Source organism: Octopus bimaculoides, chromosome 5, assembly GCF_046866305.1.
Source record: "Octopus bimaculoides isolate indiv1 chromosome 5, ASM4686630v1, whole genome shotgun sequence".
Lineage (NCBI taxonomy): Eukaryota > Metazoa > Mollusca > Cephalopoda > Octopoda > Octopodidae > Octopus > Octopus bimaculoides.
In genome coordinates, this window is record NC_142932.1 from 113,414,987 (window position 1) to 113,442,605 (window position 27,619).

Below are 27,619 nucleotides of genomic sequence, written 5' to 3' on the forward strand. Positions count from 1 at the left end.
CTATTTCAAGTGGGTTGAATGATCAAACAGAAGCTCCTTCACTGGTTCCCTATGTAAACTATTTATAATTCATCATCATCATCATCATTTTACGTCCGCTTTCTATGCTAGCATGGGTTGAACGATTTGACTGGGGACTGGCGAACCAGATGGCTACACCAGACTCCAATCTGATCTGGCAGAATTCCTACAGCTGAACCACTCCGAGAGTGTAGTGGGTGCTTTTTACGTGCCACTAGCACGAGGGCCAGTCCGGCGGTACTGGCAACGGTCACGCTCGAATGGTGTTTTCTACGTGCCACTTGCACAGGAGTCAGTCCAATGTTTTGTTCACATGCCACCGGCACAAGTGCCAGTATTGTATAAAATAAAAATAATCTAGAGAAAATTGGTATCAGTAAACAAAGCTAAAAACTATCTTTTCATTTGTGACAATAGACAGATTTATTAAAAGTCATAAAGATGTCGATAATAGCTTATTTATCCAGTGGTCGACTCAACATTCAGTATTGATTCTATCAGTCAATGCTTTGTTGTTACTCTCAAAGAAACTTCAAAATAATAACTCTCTTTTTCTCTCACTCACTTAGTTGCTTTTTTATATTGTTAAATTTATGATGTTTTCTGTGGTTGAACTAATTTTTTAAAATCACCGTTCCGAAATATATTTTTTAAACTTCCTTTGTGAGCAATAAAAAGAATTTTATTAACTGGAAACTGGTTTTCACGCTCCAGATGACACACTAATGACGTGTATGCATATTTTTTGTGTGTATAAATAAAGTTTGTAGTATAACATAATCTCCAGCGCATACGACTATCACATTCATTGAAGACTTTCATAATGACCATTTGTATTTCTCCTGTCGTATGATAAGAACGTACCATATCACACCTTCGACGTATTAACGAAAGTACATTTCCTGGACCCGGAAACGCCAATTCAGCTGTTCAAGGGAGGTAATCATGAAAGAGTTTCCCCCTCAACCCTTTGCGTTTCATCTTGCATAACACAGACAGAAGTAGATTTGACCCTTCAACCAAACACTATGTTTATGAACGGAAAGGTAAGGTGTTCTGTTTTTGTCGTATATCTATGTACCTATAGTCGGTTGTTGTATGTCTACCTTTATCTTTCTGAAGCCACAACCCCTCAAACAATCGTATTCCTAATTTGGGATGTTATTTTCTTTATACTGATGCTCTACAAAACAGTTTTTATTTAATAATTAGCTAAAATGGCTCAATGGATCTTAATTGGTTATTGTTTCCACAATCCAGATGTCAGTTAACTAAATCCTGTTCTGTTCCTTTTTTTTTTTTTTTTTTTTTTGATTAGGTTATCACATAAATTTGACTGGCTAAATTTATATAATTCTATTAACGAAATCTAAGATGAGTTAGCATTTTTATATTCATTTTAGCCACTGGGTTTACGGGGTTCTGTTTGTTGTTGTCGCAAAGAAATTGAAAAAAATTCTAGAGATTTATTTCAATGTTTAATTTCTTTAAAAAAAAGTTTGAAACTAAAATATAAAATCTTAATTAATTAATTTTGTAATATTTCAAAATTAATTTAATTAATTTATGAGTTACTTTTCTCAACGAAGTTCAGGTATGTAAAACCACACATTACCCTGTTTAGTCAGTACAAAGTCCTTGAATTTTCAACAGGCTTCCACAGCAGGGCAGATTTCTTTAAACCCTGTCTTTCTGTGTGATATATGTCCTAATAGTGACCATCATCTAGTTAAACCGGACTTACACGTGGCCGCCACTATGTGTGGCTTCGCATTTTTCGACAATGTTTCCCCTCCCCTCCAACACGTCATTTTCAAGCGAATCACTTTGTAAGTTGTTAAGCAAAAATAACTTGTAACAATCGAGTTTTTAAAGGAACTAACAACGATATTCACTTCAAATATTTATCTAATATCTTGTGTTATATCTCTTTATATATAGTATATCTATATTTGGTTACCTTATATTTGTCAAATTATATTTTGTGTTCTTTCGGTTTGGTGTCATTCAAAATGTGTTATTTTATTTACCGATAACTTAGTTCATCTGATATAAGTGGGGTTTGGGACATTTTATTTCTAAATCTTCGTAAGAATTAAGTATGTTTTTTCGTTTTGTGTAACTCACGAAGACAACCTTCTAAATATGTAAAAAAGAAAAAAAAAAAAAAGGGTTTGATTTCCCAAATATTTATTCGGAACGTACATTAGAGAGAGGCTGAGTTCTCTATATTGTCTATTTCGGTACCTTATAAGTATTGTTCCTCTGAACTAGTTCGTTGCATACCCCTCCATCTAAGTTCACCCAATATACCTTATTTTATTTCGCGTCACCTATCTCCTATGTATTGTTCGTCAGGTCCAACACTTACCATTATACCTAGGCCTTCACCGCACACCCAGAACGTTTCTCCAGCAGACGTTAACTTGCAGAGATATTCTAACTGAACCTTAATCGTATCAATGTCATCAGTCATTGAGGGGTTCACAAAGGTCACGAGCTCTACTCTTTCCTCTTATTTGACCCTGTATATATCGAGGTTCGATTTGCTTGTTTGCTGATGAAAAAAGTGCTTGCATGAATTGAACCAATTATCTCTCTATCAAATAGCTTTGTACTCCACGCCTAAAGGATTTTATTATTATTATTATGTTCTAAGTACAAATGCTGCAGAGGTCGACTTTGCATTTTGGGGTCAATAAAATAAATAACAGTTGAACACTGAGGTCAATGTAATCGACAAACCCCCACCCCTGAAATTGCTGGGTTTGTGTCAAAATTTGAAACCTGAGTTCAAATTCCGCCAAGATCGACTTTGCCTTTCATCCTTGTGGGGCCGATAAATGAAGTACTAGTGAAACACTGGGGTTGATGTAATCGATTAGTTCCCCCCCCCCCACAAAAAAAAAAAAAATTACGGCCATGTGCCTATAGTAGAAAGGATTTGGGGCAAGCTGGTAGAATTGTTAGCATGCCAGGCAAAATGCTTAGCAGCAGTTTGTCCATCTTTACATTTTGAGTTCAAATTCTGCCAAGGTCAACTTTGCTTTTCATCCTTACGGAGTTAATGAAATAGGTACCAGTTATGCACTGGGGTCGATATAATCGATTAGATACCCCCTCCCTCAAAATGTCAAGCTTTGTGCCTAAAGTAGAAAGAATTATTATTACTATTGTAAACTTTGTGCCTATAATAGAAAGATTTATTATTTCATATGACAGCCATGGGTTGGCAGAATTATTAGAGCTTTAGACAAAATGCCTTGCTGTATTTCTTCTGGCTGTTTATGTTTATGAAAGAGTTAATAACACATTAACAAGCTGATCTTTTTGATACTAAAAGGTAAAATTTAGTATCTTAATCATGTTATCGCATTGTCCCCTAAAGCCTAACACCCACTTCAACATGCTCACTGTCCCCTTGAGAGTGGTACTGTACATGTTTAGAACTTCTGCTCCATATAGTCATTTGGCTTTCTAAAGTAGACATCTTACTGTCTTAAAATAGGAAAAAATGTATTGGACAATGTAATCTTAGATACTGCATCTGGTGGGTGAAGATGGGATGATCATGCTGGAACACTTTTAATCAAAAGTCAGCTGACTTAATACAGTTGATGTTATAAGTGTAAATAACTAAATGTACATCATTTTCCAAAAGACATGAATCTTCTGTTAATTCTTTTGTAGAAACAGATGGGTGCTTGTACCTTTTAACCCTTTCGTTACTGTATTTATTTTGAGATGTTCTGTGTTTCTTTCAATTACTTTAAATATAACAAAGAATTTAGTAAAATAACTTAGTTATCATTCAGCTAGTGTTAGGAACATAAATTATGACTCAGGTTTGGTGGAAGATTTTAATTCAAAACTGATGAAAACAAGACACTTGTACTACAGAGCCAGTTTCAGCTGGGTTGGTAATGAAAGGGTTAATAACACATTGATAAGCTGATCTTTTTGTTTCTATATAATCTCATGAGGTTTTCTGTCCTAATTCAAGGCTGGGACTAATTTCTTATGACCAAAGATTTATGAGACAACTGTTTCCTCCTGAAGATTTGGCACAGGGGTTAACATTAGCTCTAAAGACTTAGTTTTTTTCCCCCTTTTCTTCCATATAACTAAACTCTAAATATGAAAATACCAAATTACAAGAACAATGCTAAATTTTCTACGTTAATATCTGTCGCTACCATTTCAGCCCTGAGCATACATAGCAGCTTTAATTTGCATTCTTTGTATCCCATTTCTTTACAAGACACAAATCTCTTCTTTCCTTAGCCATCTCTGCTTTGTTGGTTATATCTTTCCAAATGGTGAAATCTATCCTTACAGGAACCAAACAACCAAAACTTTCAGCAGGACATCAATGATTAAGAGTTCTTGTTGCTCTGGTTCCACTCTGTTATCCCTAATTCTTCTAAGATTGCTGCTTTCCAGAAACAGCTATCTATCTGTTCTTACATTGAAGATATGGCCATCCTCAACTCTTATCACTGTTATCAACTTTGATGAGTTCAGTTCTTTGATGCAATTCTTTTTTGTTCACTTTAAAGAACGAGTACCTCAACACTGACATGACTCGTGTATCAACTCCCTATTTCCACTTAGTTTTGTTTCAAGCACCTTCTTACTTTTTCTCTTGTATTCTTTTGAGACTTTCTCACACTTCTCTTTCCATTACTTTATCTTCCTACAACATGCCTAGGTGATTGTATTCTTCATTCTCTCTGTGATATAAAGATACCACAAGATGGTATCTTTATGCTATCAGATTTCATCGTCCGACTTCTTCATAACTAAATCTGCACAGTTATTCACCTTATGCTGCATACTAGTATCCTTGCTAAATGGGATTACTTATTGAACAAGAGAATCCAAGTTTTTTTCACTTTTGGTGCATAGTTAGAGGTCATTTCTATAGCACAGATGATTTATTTTTACCCAGGTTTGAACAAGCTTATAAGTAGATCTGGATGTTCTCAGCATGCTTGTCAGAGAAAGTAATGGAGTCATGAAACAGAGAGAGTGAATCTCCCTGAGACACACCCTGCTTCATATTTTCATCTGAAAAGTATAGTTTACTCTGGTGGAACCTGAATGCATTTGTAAAACTACATAACTAAATCCCACGTGAAATTTTGTGTTACTGTACCCTGATTTTGCTAAACCACCCCACTTAGATCAGTGTCCCTACATCTAATTGCTATCATTTAGGAACTCAAAGAGATGATGTATTTTAAAATACACATCTCTGTTTCCATTTTTTTCTCTTATAAAATAGATTAAATGAAATATGAGAGATAAATATAATTTCTTTCAGCATTAGGCTGGCTCCTGTGGTACAAGGGTTATTATTTTTTTTTCATTTTTGTTTTGTTTTATACTACCTTAAAAGCTGCCCTCCATGCAGACTTTTAAGCTAGCTCCTGTGGAGGGCTGTTTGGGCCTGCAGCCCAAAATTAAAGAGAGCTAAATAGCATGACTATATGCCCTGGTGGTGTTTCATCAGAAATTAAGGACAGATGAGAATTAATTCTGTAATGAAATCTTTACAGTCCCAAGTTGAATTCCAACTGTTTGCCAATTTGTCCCAAAGTTCTTATCTCAACGTATAAGTAACAAAGCGAATGTCACTTATCTCCCCCTTGATCTCTGATGTCATCTGACAAACACCAAGCAAGATGGTATGAATCAGCCAAGCTTTATCTGCTAGAAATAGCAACCGAAATGCTTTTAAATCAGATTCCAATACTGGATGCTCAAGAACCAAATGAAGGGCAGATTTTCAATCGCGGGATTATCCTGATTCCAAAAGGTATAATATGTCTCTGTAGGGCAAATGTAGACTGCGATACAAGGCTCAAAGATGGACAGGTAGAATTTCACTTTTATTAATATAGATTATATGAAAGCTTTACAAGTGAGAAGTTCTGACCACCCCTCTAACATCACATGCTAAATAATATTAAGTTTAATTTTTATTTTTATCTCTTATTTAATTTATTTTATTTAATTTTATTTGAAATAAACTTATTTATATTTCAAATTATTTCACTTAAGTTTATGTAAAATTAATTTCAAATTTATTAAAACAGCAATGGATGACTATTTATTGTGAGTGGATAGAGTGATGGGTGAGCGAATGAATAAATGGATATCTTGTATGGCTGAGTTGGTAAATATCACTCATTTGAAGTTTTATGACATGTCTTTCATTCTTTTATTGGCTTTAGTCATTGGTTTGCTACCTTGGAGTTTAAGTGATTATATTGTCCCCAATACTTTATCTGATATTTATTTTATTACCCTCAGTGGGAGGAAAGCAAAGTCAATCTGGATGGGATTTGAACTCTTATGTTGACATTTTATCTTTACAAATTAAATAGAAAATCTTAAACACAGACACCAAATTGTTTGACATTTTTGAATTGTGAAGTCTGATTGGTGTTGGTTTGTTGGCTAAAATGCTGCTGAATCTTATAACTGTCAATGGAACAGTATTATATCCATAGCTAAGACATATATCACTATGACCCAGTCCTTTTAAGCAGGTATATTTAGCAGCAAGCAACACTGTTTAATTAATGATGAATCCAAGTCCTGTAAACCTGTGTGCCACAGAAGAAATTTTCACATTTCAACTCCCTTTCAATTTTAATTGCATCACCCCTGCCATCATCATCAGCAACAACAAAACCAGACTCAATATGAATGAATATACATATAAATACACATATTTACAATTTGTATTCCACTTTTGGAATAGGTACACTGTATGTTTGTGTGTTCTAAGAGGCCATTAAAAGAGAACTATGCTGAAAATAATTAGGCTACCATGGGGCCTGCAAAGCAAGCTTTTACTTTTGCATAGAAATGGGTTTCAGACAGCTGCTGTTATTGATGTTGTTGTTGTTGGTGGTGGTGGTGGTAGTGTGTGTGTGTGTGTAAAAATGTTCCAATATATTTCAATTTCCATTTTTTTTCCTGTATTTATTTCAGCTTCAAGCCATTTAATTGAGAATTTTCAAGAATGTGTCTCTAACTGAAGAATAATAAAGAAAGAAATATTTTTCTAATTAACCTTATGCTTAAAAAATGAAAGTAACAAAGTCTCATCGAATATCAAATGTTTTAAATGAGCTTTAGCCCACATAATGAATTGTGAAGGAAAATCTACTGGTGTAATGAACTCTAAGAAAACTTTACCTAAAAGCAATATTGGAAGACCTACAATGTTTGATTTCCACAAAAAAAATTTCCCCTTTCAGAGCCATTTAAATAAATATTTTAAAAACCATAACACAGAAAATTCTGGTAAAAAATGTTTTTTGAAGCCATTTTTTTATTCCAAAGGTCTTTCAAAGAATTTAAAGATACACTTCTTATATGAATGCACTTTTTGTCAAAAACTTTTTGCACATAATAGCAACCTAAGCAGACACATGAGGGTACATTCTGATGAGAAACTGTTCCAATGTAACCTTTGTGAAAAGTCTTTTACATCATCGAGTAATTTAGGTACACATTTAGGAAATCATTCAGGAAGCCACATGACGAAAAATCCTTTTAAATGTGGATATTGTAAAAAAATATTTACAAAATCAAATGAACTTATCAAACATATTGAATTGCACACAAAACAAAATTCTGATCAACAAAAATCAAGCTGTTCATTGAAAGCTGTTCCTTCGAGTGAAGGTGCAAGAAGCTGCTCAGGTACAAAACAGGTTGATGAACAGTCAGTATCGCCCAAAGGTAACTGTAGTTTTGATCAACAGTATAAACCTGATCATACATATTGTTTCAATGCCAGCCAGGAGTTGAATGATGGGAATGAAACGAACCCACTTGCATTTGGCAACAAAAGTAAGTGTCATTCAAATAGCATTGAGAAAAATCAGTTACAACCAGATCACACATATTGGTCACATGCTAAAAAATCTCGCCTTTGTAAAAGGAAAGTAAAATCTTCACATTCCAGTCAAAAACCATCAGTGATTCAATCTGATTCTAACAAGCCCAATATCGAATCTGATCACACGTACAGCTCAGGTCGTAGCACTAACATGCTTGGTGATACGTTACAATTAGAACCTTCAGCTTGTAATAGCGAACTTGTGCCTGAGAAAAATGCAAGAAAATTGAAACCTGACCATACATACAGTATTGGAGTTCATTGTAGTGAAAAGAAGACAAACACTCAAGAGGATTCATCTTTGCAGCTTGTACATCATTTTTCTCATACAGATAATTGCAGTAATTCTGGGAGACCCATACCTCTGAATACTCAGCATAACCAAAACTCTCAACCAGTGAGTACACCCCTGAAAAAGTCAAGTAAAAACAATTGCCTTGATCAACCAGTTGAAACCACAGTACATTGTTCAAATATTTCTAAACCCGACCACACATATTCTCATAAAAAAGGCATAATTTCTAATATGAATAATTTGAAAACATTTGGGAATAGGTCAGTTAAAACAGACTGGGAGAAACTAAGCTTTTCACTTCAAGCTGCAAAAGAGAATCAGCCTTCCTTTGATCATACATATTGTTTTGATGCTAAGCTCCAAAAAGAACCTGATGGAAAAGGTACAGATCATACATACTGCCTAGAAGAAGATGATTTTATTTGCTCACACAACTGGAATGCAAACATGATGTCTGATCACACATATTGTTTGATGAATGCAGTTACACGACACTTTTGAATGAATGTAGGACCCATTCCAGGATTACCCTTGTAGACATATGTAAAAAATTTTAAGGATATATTTTATTGTTTGACATGAACTTGAAGTATATTTGCTCTTTTAAGGATCAAATTTTGCTACACAAAAAAAAAAATAATATTGAAAATAAAATCTGGAATTTTTCAAGAATATTTCAATTTTGTTTCTTGTTTATGTTTCTGCAATTTTTTTCTTATTTTAAAAATTTTTACTTGATCAGTAATTAATTTTATTTATATTATGAACTCCTTTTATTGTTACTTTCTTAAAATAACCTTATTGTAAACCTTTATTGCCAATCACTGTTTAAATATGTTGCATTGTTCCTCTTTGCATTTATCTTCCAAACACACTGCTGTCTTTAATTCCATTCTTTCCACACATTATCATCATGAAGCTTCTCTTCATTTACAGAATATATTGACTATATTTTGAATAGTGGTGTTAGCTGAGATAGAATTTTTGAATTCCAGGTATTACAAGGCATAATTTTGGAGCTTAAGATTTTGATCTGAAATCCTGCTGGAAGTGAATTAAAATTTCATCTCTCCACAGTGAATCAAATAAGTACATATAAAGTATTGAATTTAATTCAATTGACTATAAATCTTTCATATAAAACTGACTTTGTACTTAAGTAAGAAACTAATATTGATCACATGTTCGAAATCAGTATAAGAAATGTAATCAATATAAGCTTTATGTTGTGTATAGTTAGAACAGTTCTTTCATAGATGCACATGTTATTAATTTCCATTGTGAACTATAACATCATTGATTACATGTTTTCATTGGATTAATCACTGGTTCATGGCACTTCCAATGGTGAGAATAACAAAGAAATGTCTCTAACTCAGTGAGCTTATTTTGAATAGTATTAATAGTATTGTTTTTTGCTGATATTTAGAGTCTGGTGTAAACTTGCCATCAAATGTTCTGAAGAGTAATCTCTTTCTTTATAGCACAAATTATGTTTATAGGTGTAAATTCTGATGTATGTTCATTTATATATGTGTGATGGATTATGTAGCTTTGCTTATTTAATTAACATAGATTATAAAACAGCTGTCAACTAATGGAATAAACATCTGTTCTTAATTTCCCTTATCTGTGTGCATGTTCAACAGAGTATAAGCATCTTGAGAGAAAAGTTAGGCATAAGAATAATCAGATGTGTGCAAGAGAGACAGCTGCACTGGTATGGTCGTGATGTGTATGGACAAGGACAGGTGTGTAAAAAAAGTGCTGATCTCTAACTGTGGAGAGAACCTGTGGTGGAGGTAGACCCAGGAAGACATGGGACGAGGTGATGAAGCATGATCTTCGAACTTTGAACCTCACAGAGACAATAACTAGTGACCGAGACCTTTGGTGATGTGCTCTGCTGAAGAACACCCGTCAAGCCAAGCAAAATTGCTGTCATGATAGATACTGGTGTTACGCAAATGGCACCCATGCTGGCGGCACATTAAAGCACCCATTACACTCTCAGAGTAGTTGGCATTAAGAAGGGTATCCAGCCATAGAAAACCATGCCAAATCAAACTGGAGCCTGGTGCAGCCTTTCAATGTGCCAGCCCAATCAAACCGTCCAACCCATGCCAGCATGGACAATGGACGTTGTATGATAATGATAATATATATATTGTTGTACTTGGGGATGGTCATATTGCCAGTTTAGCCAATAAAAACACACGCACTGTATATTTGGTGTTAATTTGCTTCAGCTTTATATTACATTAATCTTAATCTTATTTCGGCCAGAGTTCTTTCGTCACACTTCTGTGACCTCATCAGTGGTCCTTTGTTTCCTTCCTTCTTATGTGTGTCTCACCTTGCTAAATATCAGCCATTTTGTATTTTGTATTCCTATTGTATGTGTCTACGCATGCGTGTCTTTCAATGTGTCTGTGTCTTTTGTAAGTGCATGTGTGTATGGGGAGTGTCTGTATCACCTATATACTCTGTTAATACGTGTTCGTTTGTATTTGTTTTTATTTATTTGTTTGTGTGTGTGTGTGTGTGTTTTTTTGGGGGGGGGGTTTAATTAAATTTTGTTAACGTATGTAGTATTTAATTCCATTTGTTTATCTATGTATTGTATTATACTTTGTTCATATTATTATTGGTTTATGGGTAACATGTTGTCACATGTTGTGGTTTGTTAGTGGTGTGTGTTAGTGTTCCATTCTAGTTTCCTATTCAGGCTAGGTTTCTCTTCTATTATGTGTGTAGCTTCAGTAATTTGTCTAAGTGCTGCATCACTGATATGTGTAGATAAGATTTTAATTTCTATGTTGTTGATTGAGCCTCTATGTTCTTGCAATATATATATATATATATATATATATATATATAATATCCATTCACTAGACCAACCAGTGAATTTGGCAGGCTGAAACTATGCAGAAGTCCATTGTACTGTGTGTGGAATGCATGTTACATTGATTATTGATAAAATATACCATTTTTTGGTACATGAAATTTGATCAGAACCTAATCTGGCAATATCTGATGTAACAAGTTTATAACAAATACATGGACTGTATGTTATGCACTGATGTATTTATTAAATACCAGTTTCAACTTATTGCTTTTAAAATGTGACAGCATGAGTATACTAGTGTTTGTGTGTGTGTGTGTGTGCGTACATACATACATACATATATTCACACACACATAAAAAAAAAACTTCTGTACAGTTTCCATCAACCAAATTTCAGCCATTTGTCAACCTGAGACTACAGCAGAATGCACAAGAATGGAATCATGATTGTGAACTGAACCGGTTAACCAGTGAACAGACTAATTATTAAATATCGTATTATAATGAGGAGTTATTGGGTTACAACTCAGAACTTGGATTCACACCTCTCCAGTGCACTCTACCATTAGTGATCTATGTGGTGGCTTGATTTGCTACAAATAGTAACCAACCTCCTTCACATCACACTTTGCTGCTTTTATGCAGTGTGCAAGAGAGAAGACCACTGGTTTGGTTATGTGATGCAGATGGATGTAGACCTTCCTATAAAGAAGTGCTGATCACTGAAATTAGATGGAACTCATGGAAGAGGGAGACCCAGGAAGATATGTGATGGAGAACTGAAGGACAATCTCAAGACACTGAATTTTATGGGGGAAGATGACAACGGATTGAGATATCTGGCACCTTGCTGTACTCAAGAAGACCCATCCTCCACAGCAGAAGTGTTAATGCCATCCCCCTTGATGAAGAGGATCGACCCACTAAAGTCCTGTGCTGGTGTCACATAAAAAGCACCCATGCTGGCACCATGTAAAGAAGTACCTGTGTTATTACCACGTTAAAATCACTCAGCACACTCTAAAGTGGTTGGCATATCCCACTGTAGAAACTATGCCAAACCAGATTGGAACCTGGTGCAGCTCTCCTGCTTGTCAGTTGTGGTCAAACTGTCCAACCCATGCCAGCATGAAAAACGAATGTAATTCGAGTTGGCCAGGTCTGACGTAGTGGCTCTGATATTTAGTTCCAGAAGCACACACTGACTCATAGATGTAAGGGAGATAACTTTCTGTTTTTCTTTTTTTTATACCTCATTTCTCAAGTAACTTGCATTTATTATTGGTTTACTTGACATTGAAGAAAAAGTGGAACACTGCTCAAACATTTATTATTCGTGCGTTTATAAATATATACGCATATATATATATATATATATATGGATTACAAGACGGTGTGTTAGTTCAATTCAAAATGTCGCTCAGGAATGTGTATACGGAGTGATAACGTTGCAATAGTCAGTATTGACGATGAGAAAAAAAGAGGCATGGAAATGTTACTACGAGAGGGTTCTAGATATGGAGAATATATGGGAGTGAAAAGGTCTTCTTCAAACAGAACTAACGTAAGGGCCCAGCTATACGATCGATACTTAAGTATGTGTATACAGGGAAATAGCCAGAACATCAGGGATAGTTACTGAAATAATGACAATATCTGGTGATGCAGGACACTCACATAGTCAACCAGGTAGCATAGAGAAGTTCCATATCAAATGACTGGCATAGCAGTATTATCATCACCTGTTACAAGAGCAAAGGATATATTTTAGAAGGTAGCAACTATAGGAGAATCAAATTGGTGAATTAATTAAAGAAAGTAACAGAAAGAATTATAGCGCAAATAATTACGAAGAGAATTTGCTTAGATGAGATGCAGTGCCGGTTTGTACCAGGTTAGAATACCGATATTCTCATCCTAGTAAAACAACTTGAACTATTAAAATCAGATCTTAATTTCCATGGAAAAAAAGCAAAAAATACTATGGTAGTTCTGTTTCTAGGTCTTTGACAGGTACCATGCCAAGAAAAAATGGGTGTATTGAATGGTTTGTGAGAACCGCCCAAGCCATGTTTTGAGATGTCACCAACAAAGTCAGAACTAGTAATTCTTTCAGCGTGGAATTTAGCGTAAAGATAGGTGTCTGTCTAGGTTTCCAATATCGGTGGAGTTTGAGACAAAGTGTACCTGGGAACTTACGTGTAATGATGACTTACTTAGTTTTCATATCTAAATCTTTGACTATTGAAAGAAAAATTCTAAATGTATGAACATAACTTAGAATCGAAAGATCTCAAAGTAAATTTAGCAACAACAAAAGTTTTGATCAACAAGAAAAAAGTCTGAACTCTACTGCCACCAGAGAAGTAACTTTGCTCAACATACAGAGGAGAAGCTGACCAGAATTTCATACAGGATATCCAAAGTAAAATACGGACGCATAAAAGGTATAATGGAATTATCGGCAGATTTAAATAAAAAGACTTAAATATCAAGAAACCTAGCCAAGATATGATATACTAATGCTTCAAATCGTTTAGTATAGGGGTTTTCAAACTGTGGTCCGCAAGGACAAGACAGGGGGTCCGTGGACAGCAAATACTTTTTATGGGCAATTTGATTTTATATATGTTTTTTAATCGAAATCTTTTAATTGACAATAAACCTATTTGTTAAATAAATGAATGTAAAAATGTTATTTTAAGCAAATATTTATGTATAAATTTCATAAGCGTTTATAAGGGGGTCCCTAAGGTAAAGTCTGAAATATAAAGGGGTCCGCAAGTCAAAAAGTTTGAAAACCCCTGGTTTAGTAGACCTTGGTTGGTTTCGCCGTTGATGTTTGTTTTAATTACATTAATCTACGCTGGGAGCAAAGATTGATTATTTTGTGTGTGCCTTCCAAATAGTTGAAAAACTTCAGCTCGACCTTTCACGACCTCTGTCTCATAATTCGACCACTTAAAATCAAGGCAGGAAAAGGTTTGTCTAGGCAGCTGCGTCCTACTTCTCACCTGATACAGCAACAGAGAAGACCACAGTTTAGGGGGCTAAATTCCTTACCACCATCACCTTTACAATGCGAGAATACCAACCATCGTCTCACTTCAGCACCACCAAAACAGCAACTACTGCTGCTGCAACTACTACTACTACTACTACTACAACAACAGGCCCGCAATTTGTCACACGCACAAATATTTTTTCACTAGCTATTTCAATGCAGTCACAGAAGCTTACAAATGCTTTTAACAATCAAGCATTTTTATATATGCCGTTAAATGCGTATACAGATTTGGGTCACTTGACTTAATTATGAAATTTTATAAACGTTTGCAAATAAACATTTTTATGTATAACGAAATACAACTTTTTATTATTTTTCTTCAATTTATCGATATATCTGTTCACATTGACAACTTCATTCCACATTCACAGTCGTTTATATTGGTGACACCTTATTCAACAACGTTTACTTCGGTGACCTACATACTCACCGTTTACAACGGGTAATCTCGTATTTAAACTGGAAAATCACAGCAGTTTCTACAACTGTACGTGTACAAGAAGACTAGAAGCAGCAAACTGTAAGAACTCGTGAAACAGACTTTCTCAAATTCATGGAGAAAATTTTCCGAACGTGTGGAAGTTTCTTCAGAAAGTAGTTGATAACTTCTGATGTCTAAATGATTTAATTAGCTTTGAAGGTCCCACCGAAAACAATAGCAAGAGAAAGAACAAGTGGAAAAGTTCAGAGCGCTATTAGTTCTGCTGCGATTGTCTCCGGGACACATTGAGGTTGCATGACGTGGCTATTTGCTGCAGACAATGCGTGAAAGCTGGGAAATAAAATGATGCAAGCATAATACGTTTAAAATGTAATTTTAGTGTGCATGGATTCATAGTTCTGTCGTGTTTCCTTTTCCTGTCGTGTGATAAACTTTGTGTTTGTATGAGCGTGTATTTATCTATATGATAATACAAGATACTGTGGGATTTGCACTGTCCCCAGTTTCATAAAAACAGCGCATTTAGTACCATGTCCCTTCCGTCACTCGACGTAGCAGACCTCATTCGACGTATCGTCTCATCCTTGACCAAGGAGGTTGCTATATCTTTGTGGCAGTTTCCTCCTACAACCACCTTTTTAAAATATGTTACTTGTTTCAGTCATTAGACTGCAGCCATGCTAGGGTACCACCTGGAAGAACTTTTGGTCGAATGAATCAATCCCAGTACTTATTTTTTTAAAAGCCTCTTATTCTATTGGTTTCTTTTGCCGAACTGCTAATTTACGGGGACGTAAACACATCAACACCGGTTGTCAAGCGGTGGTGAGGGACGAATACAAATACACACACACACGCACGCACGCACACACACACACACACGCACACACACACAACGAGTTTCTTTCAGTTTCCGCCTACCAAATTCACTCACAAGGCTTTGGTCGACTTCTTGTTTGTGAGCCTAGTACTTATTCTATTGGACTATTTTGCCGAACCGCTAGGTCACGGAGACATAAACACACCGATATCGGTTGTCAAGCGATGGTGGGAGGACAAACACAGACACACAAATACTTATATATGTGTGTATACGACCGGCTTCTTTCGCTTTCCGTCTACCAAATCTACTCACAAGGCTTTGGTCGGCCCGAGGCTTTAGTAAAGGACACTTGCCCAAGGTTCTACGCAGTGGGACTGAACCCGGAACCATGTGGTTGGGAAGGCAGCTTCTTACAACACAACCACGCCTGCGCCATGTTTGCAAAACTTTCAAAAGAATTGTCTGACAGTAATAAGCAAACAAACAAACAAACAGTAAGAAATAACTAAGACGAAGAAATTAAAACGAGAAAATGATAGTAATAATAACAATGGTTTCAAATTTTGCCACAAGGGCAGCAGTTTTGGGGAAAAGGACTAGTCGATTACATCAACCCCAATGTTCAACTGGCACTTATTTCATCGACTTCGGAAGGATGAAAGGCAAAGTCGACCTCGGCGGAATTTGAACTCAGAACGTAAAGACGGACGAAATACCGCTAAGCATTTCGCCCGGCGTGCTAACGATTCTGCCAGCTCGTCACCTTAATGATAATAATAATCCTTTCCACCATAGGTACAAGGCCTGAAATTTTTGGGGAGCGAGCTAGTCGATTAGATCGACCCCACTACACAACTGGTACTTAATTTATCGACCCCAAAAGGACGAAAGACAAAGTCGACCTCGGCGAAATTTGAACTCAGAACGTAAAGACAAACGAAATCCTGCTAAGCATTTCGCCCGGCATGTTAACGATTCTGCCAGCTCGCTGCCTTAATGATGATGATGATGATGATGATAATGATGATAATAATAATAATAATAATAATAATAATGATGATAGTGTGCCAAAATGGAGAGCTGTACTAACATCAGGCCAAGATAAGCTCGGTGGAGTCAACTTAAGTAGGGGAATATTCGAAGGTGATAAACTCTCACCACTGCTATTCGTGTTTGCCCTATCCTTCTTACATTGACCCTGAGCAAGGTTAAACCATGCTACGAATTTAGCAGTGAGGAGAAAATAAACCACCTCTTGTTTATGGACGACCTGAAATTATTTGCCAAAAGTGAGAAAGCTTTAGATTCACTGGTACAGACTGTTCGAGCTGTGAATGGTGATATTGGTATGGAGTTTGGAATAGATAAATGTGCGATGCTAGCGATAAAGAGAGGGGAAAATATATTCCAAGTCAGAAGGGATTAAAGGGAATGAGGGTGACCGTTACAAGTATTTAGGTGTATTGGAGGCAGATAACACTCTCTGCCAAGAAATGAAAGAAGTGATAACCGAATATCTCAGGATAGTAAAAAAAGTGCTAAGCTCAAAACTAAATGGAAAGAAAAACATCTCTGCAGTAAACACATGGGTGGTCTCTCTAATAAGATATTCTGATAATTTCCTGAACTGGACTAAAGAAGAATTAAGAAATATAGATTGTAAAACCAGGAAGACACAGTCCATGTATAGGTCGTTATAACTCATAGGCAGGGTCGATAAATTATGCCAGAAGTAGGTGGGAGAGGTCTGATATCAATAGAAAACTGTGTAGAGATGGCAAAGCAAAACATACAAGAGTATGTTCGAAGCAATCAAAAAAGACCGATTTCAGCTGTGAGAGGAGAGGAGGCAGAAGCCGCGGAGACAGCAACGGAATACAAGAAAAGAAAGCAGGAGAGAGAAAGAAACATCTGGGGAAAAGAACTACACGGCCAGCATGCTAGACAAACGCAGGTTATGGCTGAAGAAGGGAGCCGTAAGAAACATACAGATTCATAATGGCTGCTCAAAGCCAGTCGTTGTGGACGAATATCATTAAGGCCATAATAGACAAATCTGCGGAAAGTGCGAAGTGCAGAGTATGTAACGAGAAACAGTAATTTGTCATGCACATAATAAGTCTCTGTAGTCCTTTGTTGGGTATTAATGCACAGTGTGATCGCGAAATAAATGCCAGAGGACCAGATATTATGGTTCATGGCAAGGGAAAAAAGAATGCACCATCATAAATATGCCTACATCTACAGACATGAATCTATCATCAAAGAACAAGAAAAATAGAAAAAGACCAGAATTTGGCTAAGGAAATATGACGACTGTGGAGGGTTTCTACAAAAGTAATCATCAGTTGCTGTAGGTGCCCTTGGGCACCGTCAGCAATAGACTTAACAACTGCCTTATTGAGATTGGTATAACTACAAGAATTGCGTTGATTTGGAAATGTGCTCTTTTTGAAATAGCAAAGATTGTAAGAAGGGTTCACGAAATCTAAAGAAAGTGGTTGTGACCCGGCATCAAGGACATTGATTCCGAATGTAAGGTATTCATGCACACCATGAATAATAATTATGATAATAGTTTATATTTTGCTCTCGGGGGTCATTCTTACGCATAAAAGACACTTTACAAAGTGGATACTTAAAATGTGTTGGTACGTGCAAGATGTTATATCAACGAGGGTGAGTCAAAGACATTGCACAATATATATATATATATATATATATATATATATATATATATATATATATAACGTCATGTAAAAATTATTAATTACACAAATAATGACATAATAATTAGATGATTATATAAAACATTGATATAATTAAAGAAAGGACGATTCAAAGTAACAAGAAAACAGCAGCCCATCCCTACATGGGTGAAAAGCTGCCACTCCTGTATGGTCAGAGCACCCGCTGCTCTGACCTTCTTTCACCCCTTGTGGCACATCCAAAAGTATTACTGAGCGTTCTTTGGGTAAGCCGTACTGTGAAGGAACTTACACCTTCTGGGGTATGTTCGCTCAAACGCAGGGAGACCATCGATGTGGTCTTTACTAAAAGGCTGTCTTCTCGTGGTATTGGTCACCTATCTCGTGTCCAATAAACATATTAACTAAATTGTTTTCTCAAGGTTTAACACTAAATTACATAGGTCGGTGTTTTCCTTTCAAGTTATTGTCAAGTTGAATTATTCCTTTTCTTACATCGTGCACACCTTATTGGTCTTCTTGATTTTTTTCGTCAGTGTTTTTTTTTCCGGACATCCTTGACAACTGGTCACCTGTCTTCAGTTTAGTTCATCCCTATTGTCAAAAAATGATCGGATGGAAGGTTTTGATTTCTTAGTCCTCGACTCCCTGGCCGCTGGCATCATGAACGGCTTCCAGTTCATCGGCTCTTAAGAGTGATTACTAGGCGATCTCTTGCACCATTTCCAGAGCTGCAACCGCTGATGCTTTGTGACAGCAACTCATGCGACCTGTTGTTATTGCGGTCTCTATTTTTTCTTCATCTGTATTTCGACTTCCCCCAGGCAAATAATCCTCGTATAGTCCTTTCTTCCACACGCATAGCAACACTGTATCATCCGTTTCTGCCTTGCATAATCAGTTTCATCACTTTTCTGTCTGCATTCACGACGGAGCACAAATCGGGGATGGTTCTGTGATATTAGACATGCATGTCGATGCAGATCCCACCTGACCATTCATCCTTCCTCGCTTACCTCGGTACTCTCCACTTGCCCGTACTGTGCCTCAAAAGTGACGACAAGTCAAGGATGAACGTCATCGCCAATAATCTTTACGGTGATCCATTTGTTACGCTGCCCCAAGTACTAGAATACGAGCCTCTTCTCTAGGCAGATGTGTCACGCATCAGTACGGCTTGCCTTTTTCGCCTTGTCCTCTATGAATATTGTTCATACAATTCCATGGACTGTATTCCGGCCGATGAAAAATATATTGTACCGTACACCGGTACATCTGCAATTGCATTTTCAAGGACATAAAAAGGCTCCTTGGCTTTTGACGTACAGAAACTACGTAATGTTTTTATTCCTTCGTCCTTTGATAAGGGACTGAGGTAGGGTGTATCTTCTTTTGCAACATAGCTCGGCAAAGTATATTTCTCTCTGCTTTGGAATTCATATCTAAAGTTTGCTTATTGGAGGTTTTCTCATTCGTTCTTTTTCGTCTGGAGATGTGCATAGTTGTTGTTATCATTAAATATGTTTTAAAAAAATTTTCAAAGTAGTTTTTTCTTTTTTGATGCCACGAGAATTAATAAACTTTCGAGAGAACGTGAGGTAATTCCTTTTTTGAATAGTATAACTCGAAGCTCACTCATAAAGCTATTAACAATAGCATGTAAATATTGAGTTAAAAAACCCTTTTGGGTAGAAAAAGTCGAGAGCTATCCGTAGGACTCGAATCCTCATTTTCTGTAAACATGACAGGCGTTTTACCATTGGACCAAAGCAATCCTTCGAATTTATCTATTTTAGAAATTTTATTCTTACAAGCGAGATAAAGACATTCGAAGGTTTGTATTGGTGCAATGCAAACGCCTGTCATGTCTATAGGAGATATGGCTTCGAGTCCCACGGGCAGCTGCCGACTTTTTCTGTCCAAAAGGGTTTTGTCTGCCCAATATTCACATGCAATTGCTTTGCGTTTTATATATGCTTCGAGATCAAGTTCTAAAAAGTAACATTTTTTTTCGGTTCACTGTTGATAAAAGCATGAAAAAAGACAAAATTGGGAAAATGAAACAAGAAGTAACTTTCTACTTCTTTGCATAGACAGGTGTGCTTAAAAAAAAAAAAAAATCCGCGTAGTTTCAAATGGTAAAAAAATCTCAAACAGAGCAAAGCAAAAATATTTGCTAATAGCTGTGTTTAAAAAATAACAAAGTAAAAAAGCTGAACAATGACTCCAAGAGTTGCAGATATTGAACGTTAGTGTCAATTGAGTACTTTCGGAGTAGACTGTTTTCTCAAATAAGATAGGTTTTTTTTTTATACATGTAATATAGGGAACTGAAAAACTTCAATCAACTGAAATAGTTACGTAATTAGCAAGGAAAAATTCTCTCGAGAATTAGAAGTCTCTTGAAAAAAAAAAAAAAAAAGAGAAGATAATATTAATAAGATGAGCTTATTTAAACTTTTGGAAAATAAAGATGATGTAGATTGGAGTGGATCTCGTCTTTAATACCAACTGGTGAACGCAACAGGCATATTTCAGTTTTATTGAACCTTCTCAGCGAAGTATATTCTACCTAGCTATCAAGACTACTACAATGCTATAACACAGCCAGGCTGAAATAGTATTCCAGGAGTGAATAAAAATTTCTCATACTTGAGGAGGTGGGCCCCTTAGATACTAACATGGGCTCCCCATCGGGCAAGCTGGCCAGTTCGTCACTGTATATTTATATATATATTGTGTGCATTCAAAGCAATGATTAATAATATTACGAAATGCTTTTGAATCTCTTTAACAACTCACAAAAATGACTTTTATTACTTTTATTCCTACCTCAGTTCATCTAATTGTATATATCTATCGTTACTTTTCATAAAAAGCCTTTACTTTTTTTGATTTACCATGTGCATTTTCGCTTATTTTTCTTCTTACTTTCCCCCTATATATATATATATATATATATATATATATATATATATATATATATATATATATATTTAAAATAACGTCGACCACTAACGTGGACAATTAATGCGCTAGAAATAGATCACATTTTGTGTCTATTAAGACCTAAAAAGTTCTCAACATGAAATATAGCAGCATACCAAAAACGTGAGCGGGCAAGACATTTAAAATCACCTAAAAAAATCATTATTAAACAGGAACCAGGTTTCGGATTTAACAAATTCTTACCATTTGTCTATTCCTCTATATATAAAGAAGTTGAGGGATTTCAAGGAGACTGATTGTATTAACTATATAACCAAAGTAAAGCACATCAAGAAAGCGGTCTGCATGCTAAATACGCATACGATGCTCATAGAAGTAACGTGTTGATAATCAGCTTCCGTAATTATTATTTCTCAGGTCTACAACTTTTGAGTATGTAATGTAATTTATCACAAGATTAGGAGTTGAAATTTGTTAGACATTCATAGCCTTTAAGGTTAGCTTTGTTAGCATTATTCTTCAATTCACCCTCAACACAGGCGTTAGAAATAACAGCCATATATCAGTTAAAGCATACTGTTTTAAAAGAGATAAATCAAATACACAATTCCAGAAAAAATAAAAATAAATGAAAAATGAGTATGAGAGATTCAGACAGAACATCTTTATATAAAAAGGTCTGTTGGACGAGGGCTGATCTCAAGTTTAAGTAACAACAATAACTACTACTACTATTACTAAAATTGTTTCAAACATGTTTGTCGATGCACCCTGCAAAGGGACATTTTATAATTTTGAAAATCTATTTTTTTATATATTATCAGCGCATGTATTATACTCTACACATGCAATACTATCGTGGCTATTTTAGGTACTTCTAGATTAATTGCCCTCGAAAGTGTTTTATAATTTTTCTTCAAACCATTCCTTTTTTTTAATACTTAGAATCAACAAATAGGAGTCAGTTAAGTATACACTAGTGCGAATGTCTGTAGAAATTGAACCGTTTCTTGTTGGCATAGGAGTGGACAAGTATAAATACTAAAAGCAGCTATCATCTCGCTATGTTCGTTTTAATAATAAGAATAATAACGAGCTTATTGCATACAGTTACTCGAAGCTTGATCTTTTGAACACGGGTTGGACTACTAAGCTTATACACGCCTAACATCAAGCTCTCAAGTTCTTTAGTTATCTGTTCCAAAAAGGCAAACCGTATCCCCCTACCTCTTCATATATATATTTGTGACGTTAGTAAATTATATTTTTATCCCCCCACTTTCTCTCACTCTCGCTTTATTTTTCTCTTTCTTTCTCTCACTCTCGCTTTATTTTTCTCTTTCTTTCTCTCACTCCCTCCTCGCCTCTCAGCCTTTCTTAGACTTGTTAGTGTTACTAATAATTTTTTTTTATACTTCGGAGCGCTAATATCTCTTTTCGTTAAAACGAGTTTATTTTCGTTTGACTTGTAGTCCTTTCAACATGAAGTCTTTTCTGATTATCCCTGTCTCTATATTTCTGCTGACACTATGGATACAATTAGGTAAGTGCCTATTTACAATTTTGATTAACTTCTTTTTACATGTTTGCAGTACGGAAACTTTATGGAAAAACACGTATTAAATTTAGAAAGAATTTTATGTATTTTTTTCTATTTAACACTCTTTCGACCCAACTGAAATTTAACTGAAGCAAGGTATTTCTCAGTAAATTTTTAACTTGGTCGCATTAATTAGCTTAGTAAATAATCTGGTTTGAAGAATGCATTAAATCAAGTATTTGACTAAAAGAATATGTGATTAAATGAATATTTAAATGACAAATTTAACACACTACCAACAAATACCGAACTACTTTATCGCTCTTTCTAACTGCACACACGCTCGCACACACACTCACATGCACGCACGCACACGCACACACACACACACACAGTATCTAACCCATGATCGTTAGTTCGACAATATACATTGTTTCGACCTATGGTTCTCAAACTCATCTTTGAGTACTCTAGGTGACCGGACTATATATATATATATATAAACACGCACACACACACATATATACACAGACCCCCCCCCACACACACTGTCTAACTTCTGGAATTATATATATATTATAATCCCTGAAATTAGATCAAATTTTCAACGACAGTTTTAAATCTTATTGGAACCATTTATGCCATCCATCTTAGCTGGACAATTCTGAGCAGATGAGTTATCTTGTTTGCCTCACCGTTTACCCCCTTTTCTAGGTTGGATAATAGGTACAGCATAAGATAAAGACACGCTGTCTGTCTTAACCTAATAAAACGCACCTGAGTATGCTCAAAACTTTGCGCACATATCTTAATATGCAATTGTGTATACGCACATAGTGAAAAAAAATTTTAAGTTGTTTAAGTTTGAAATGAAAGTGTATGAAAGTTTGTAACCATCATAGTTCATTTGATTTTATTTTACTCGTTTCATGTGTACTAATACCTTTCAATTGGAAAATGTTCAGAAATATTCTCAAAGTAACCTTGAGGTAAGATAAGCGTGGAAGAGAAAAAAAAGAAGACTGCATATACCTTATTCCAGAAGTATGCTAAGTTTATTTACCAGTCATAAGAAAGTACAAAGTACTTCATTTCTACTTTCGGAAAAATATCAACATTTTTATTCATTGTTGTCAAAATGGATATGCAATGTAATTATTTTATTAAAAATTTAAGGTATATCTATAGTTTTCCCTACGTTTTTCTTACAATAATTATATAAGTAAATATCCCACTTACGCTCTTGGTTAAAAAAACAATGTTAATAAAGAATGGGCTCTTTTTATAAATAATATGAAACAATTAAGTTTAATTCTATTAATGCATTCATTAGAGTTAGTTTTTTTTTAATTACTATTGTGAATTATTAGAACTCATTCCTTTTGTCAAAATTATGTCACACATCTGGAGCAGAAACTTTGACAACTAATGTTTTGGAACATTAACTAACCAAAGTACATGGCATTATTAACGTATGAAAACATTAGATAAAATTAACAGCAAATATATCGCTTGTTTTTCTTAAATACTGGACTTAAAGTATATAAGCAAAATTTATTTTAGTAAAGTATTTGCTGAGTGCAACAGTAAGAAATATGTAACTTTTCCCAGAGATTATATTCATGACCTTGTAACAAGGTTACAAAACGTGTACATCCATTCTATTTATTTTCAAAGACACCAAATGAACCTTAAATTGTAAATTTAGCTCTGGTTTCTTGGTGTGAAGTGGATAAGAGATAAGTCTCTCTTCGGATAGAATGTCAGTTTTATAATAATATTACATTCCCAGTTGATTTGGTGATTAAGTGGTGCTCTCTATAACTTATTTGGTACCTCAACACAGAACTTAATGAGAGAGCTTCTACATGACCAGTTGATCCTTTACAAGTGGCAGTTAAATCTCTCTTAAATGATATTGTAGCATCATAGAAAATGAGAAAACATTGGATATTGTGATTCTCGGTGCATTGTACTTGGGAAAGACACGATCATGATTGGAATGTCTTTGATCAGAGCTAAACAATAATTTGGTTGAAGATAGAATTAGTCTCCGATAAAACAGCTGGATGTATTGGAATGTAAGACATGAACTGTAAATCCAGTACCATATCTACTCGACTATTTTTCCCTCTACAATAAGAGAAGATGCCGTAAAGTTCTTATTCTTCTGACAAAAGGATATTGTATATATGTATAATATAAAATATCTATGTATTATGCTAAATTTATTTACAGAAACGACATAGATATAGCCGAATGGTGAAAAATTTGCTTGGCAATCGTGAGGTTCTTGGTGTGATTCCACTGTGAGGCATCTTGGGGCGAGTATCTTCAACAATAGCAACACGTCAAGGAATAGGGCAGAAACTATATGGAGGCCGGTCCGATGCACTGGCTTGTAAATAATTCAATAGGCTATTCTTATCACTCACTATGTTCAGTTCATACCGATTCTGCCTGAGAATGACGTCAGTGGTCTGTAGAATATCAATCCACTTTATTATTTAATGAGGAAAAGCGGCGAGCTAGCAGAATTGTTAGCACGCCGGGCGAAATGCTTAGCGGTATTTCGTCTGCTGCTACGTTCTGAGTTCAAATTCCGCCGAGGTCGACTTTGCCTTTTATCCTTTCAGGGTCGATAAATTACGTACTAGTTACGTATTGGAGTCGATATAATCGACTAGCCCCCTTCCCCAAAATTTCAGGCCTTGGATTATGGATTATTATTCAATGAGGAGATAATTCAATTGATCAGACAGCTGCAATACTTGTTAGGCCGACACAAGAACCATCAAATACATCTGGAAGGAGTGCTTGTTCTGGTGTCCGAGTTAGCTACACCTGACCCTATTTTAGTTTTGCTCAATAAGGCTTGATATAACGAGAAAGGATTGTTCGAATATGAAAGTAAACTGCTCTAGTATCGGTATCCATGATAAACACACAGGGTTTGTTTCGCTTTCAAGAAAACTGAAAGTGACATGAACCCCCATCCCTTAATAAGAGAACATCTTTAATGCTGGGAAAGTTGTTGATAATAATCAAAAGCTTCCAGCCATGAAGACTTCATTGACCCAGAACACTACAATGTATCAAATTAACCCAGAACACTACAATGTATCAAATCAACCCAGAACACTACAATGTATCAAATTAACCCATAACACTACAATGTATTATCTATGTTGCAACACCTCTATAGGATTAACAAATGCATATCAGTGTACAGTATGGTTCTTAAATGACTTTTTGACGCAAGAAAGGTATATCTCGAACAGTAGATTTAACGATCGCTCATTTTCATTCGCTTGGCTATCTATGATTCATATCTCTTGTCATTTAAAGCTGACCTGCATCTATCCATCAATAATAACTAGAGCTAGCAGGGAATGTGCTAATGCTGCAGGTATTTGGAGGCCAGTTTTATGTCAAAAGTTGCCGTTTATTAAATCTATCCATGGGTATATGAACAATGAAGTCTTTGACACAGATAGAATATAAAGTGTCACTGGTCATAAAATGGATACCAGAACGCAGTGTATCAACATATTACAATGAGCAGACCATGACAGCGGTGGATTTACTAAAGCATTCATAAACTGTCTGTCGGTTACACAGACACGAGAGAGAGAGAGAGAGAGAGAGCTCTATCTCTATCTCTCACTATATGTAGATATATTTTTTCAATCGATCTCTGTTTTACTAGTCTTGTCCGTAAATGCAAGTCCAGTGAGTCAGTGGCTGTTCCAGCGTATCTCCCTAGCTATCTTCCGGGGCAACGCCTTTTCCATTTTGTCTGCCTGGACCACGAGACGGTCTGACTTACAGGAAAGTGTATAAAAAGAATTCATAACTTTCAAAGAAAAAATAAAACAAGATTTATTGTTTGGTAAACAACATTCACTGTAAATAACTTTCTAAGATAAACTAAAAAAAAATATTACTCACTAGTTGTAGATTTTAGATTTTAAACACACGCCCTGGAGAGAATTTTTGTCACTTCATTTTTGTGATAACCTTGCGAGATCAAAGTTTTTTCAACCCATTATATAACAAAATGCGCGAATCTCTACCGCGTTATGCCTATCGTCGCTTTCCACTCAATCTGCAAAACAATTACAATGCACGCACGCACACACACACACACTCTCTCTCTTTCTTTCTTTCTCTTTCTTTCTTTCTCTCTTTCTTTCTTTTTCTCTCTCTTTCTTTCTCCCTCTCTTTCTTTCTCTATCTCTTTCTTTCTCTCTCTCTTCTACACTTCTAGTTTGTCAACGGAAGCGGTTCATTACTCATTAATACAGTGAATTTTTTCGCATGTGTGTGTACATGCATATGTATATCTGTGCGTGTGTGTGTATAATTACTGCAGGGATTGTGTATAGTTTAGAAATGAGAAACCATGCTGACAGAGCTGTGTAAGTAGATAAGAAATAAGTTTGGATTGGAAGAAAAATTCCGTAAGTTAGTAGGTTATTTTCCAGTCAACGTTGAGCATAAGCATGGGGAAAATCTCACGTGGAAAAATTTTGATCCACCGACATTATCTTAAAAATTAGTTGATAAAACTCCCTCTGGGGGAGGATAATTAAAAATCACAAGAAAGAGAATTTGATTCATATAAAGATTGTAACAATTTAATTTCAAGGAAACAAAGAAAAAGAAAAAAGAGGGGGTGATTAAGCAGTTTCTTTAAATTGTGCTTAAATTTTCATGTGAATTTATGTTAATTTATGTGAATTATGTTAATTTGAAAAAAAAAAAAGAAAAAGAAATTAAATTGTACATGAAAAAGTACTTACTAGAAACAAAAAAAAAGATAAAACCAAGTAGTAGAAAAGAAAGATATTGATAGAGAGTAAAAGAAAGTCGTAGTGATAGAGTAAATGAGTAAATGAAAGACAGAATGGTAGGTAAAGAGACGGCTATTAACTACTCCCCCCCCTCTCGTTTACCGAAAATGGGTGAAAAAAAAAACAACACAGCAACAAACTGATAGAAA

General features: G+C 35.5%; 2 protein-coding genes and 1 long non-coding RNA gene across 4 annotated transcripts in view; 2 read left to right on the plus strand and 1 right to left on the minus strand.

Moving 5' to 3' along the window:
* Nucleotides 1-986: 986 nt before the first annotated feature.
* LOC106877003 (uncharacterized) lies at nucleotides 987-8,911 on the plus strand. Of its 2 annotated transcripts, none has more exons than XM_089352986.1 (2): nucleotides 987-1,850; nucleotides 7,027-8,911. In XM_089352986.1, exon 2 carries the CDS (start codon nucleotides 7,182-7,184, stop codon nucleotides 8,736-8,738), a length of 1,557 nt encoding a protein of 518 aa, XP_089209112.1. In that variant the 5' UTR covers nucleotides 987-1,850; nucleotides 7,027-7,181; the 3' UTR covers nucleotides 8,739-8,911. The 2 variants fall into 2 exon arrangements, with proteins under 2 accessions (XP_089209112.1, XP_014781270.1); XM_014925784.3 differs by having other exon boundaries at nucleotides 987-1,067.
* Nucleotides 7,337-26,766, minus strand: LOC106877006 (uncharacterized). Its single transcript, XR_001410316.3, has 3 exons — nucleotides 26,566-26,766; nucleotides 12,763-12,827; nucleotides 7,337-8,351 (listed from the first exon to the last, which is right to left on the minus strand). It is a non-coding gene; the product is annotated as an uncharacterized LOC106877006 (long non-coding RNA).
* LOC106877004 (UPAR/Ly6 domain-containing protein crok) overlaps nucleotides 22,466-27,619 on the plus strand; it is a 32,626-nt gene continuing 27,472 nt past the window's right edge. Inside the window, exon 1 of the mRNA XM_014925785.3 lies at nucleotides 22,466-22,617. Coding sequence (XP_014781271.1) covers nucleotides 22,557-22,617 — 61 coding nt within the window. The 5' untranslated portion in view covers nucleotides 22,466-22,556. The remainder of the gene's footprint in view (nucleotides 22,618-27,619) is intronic.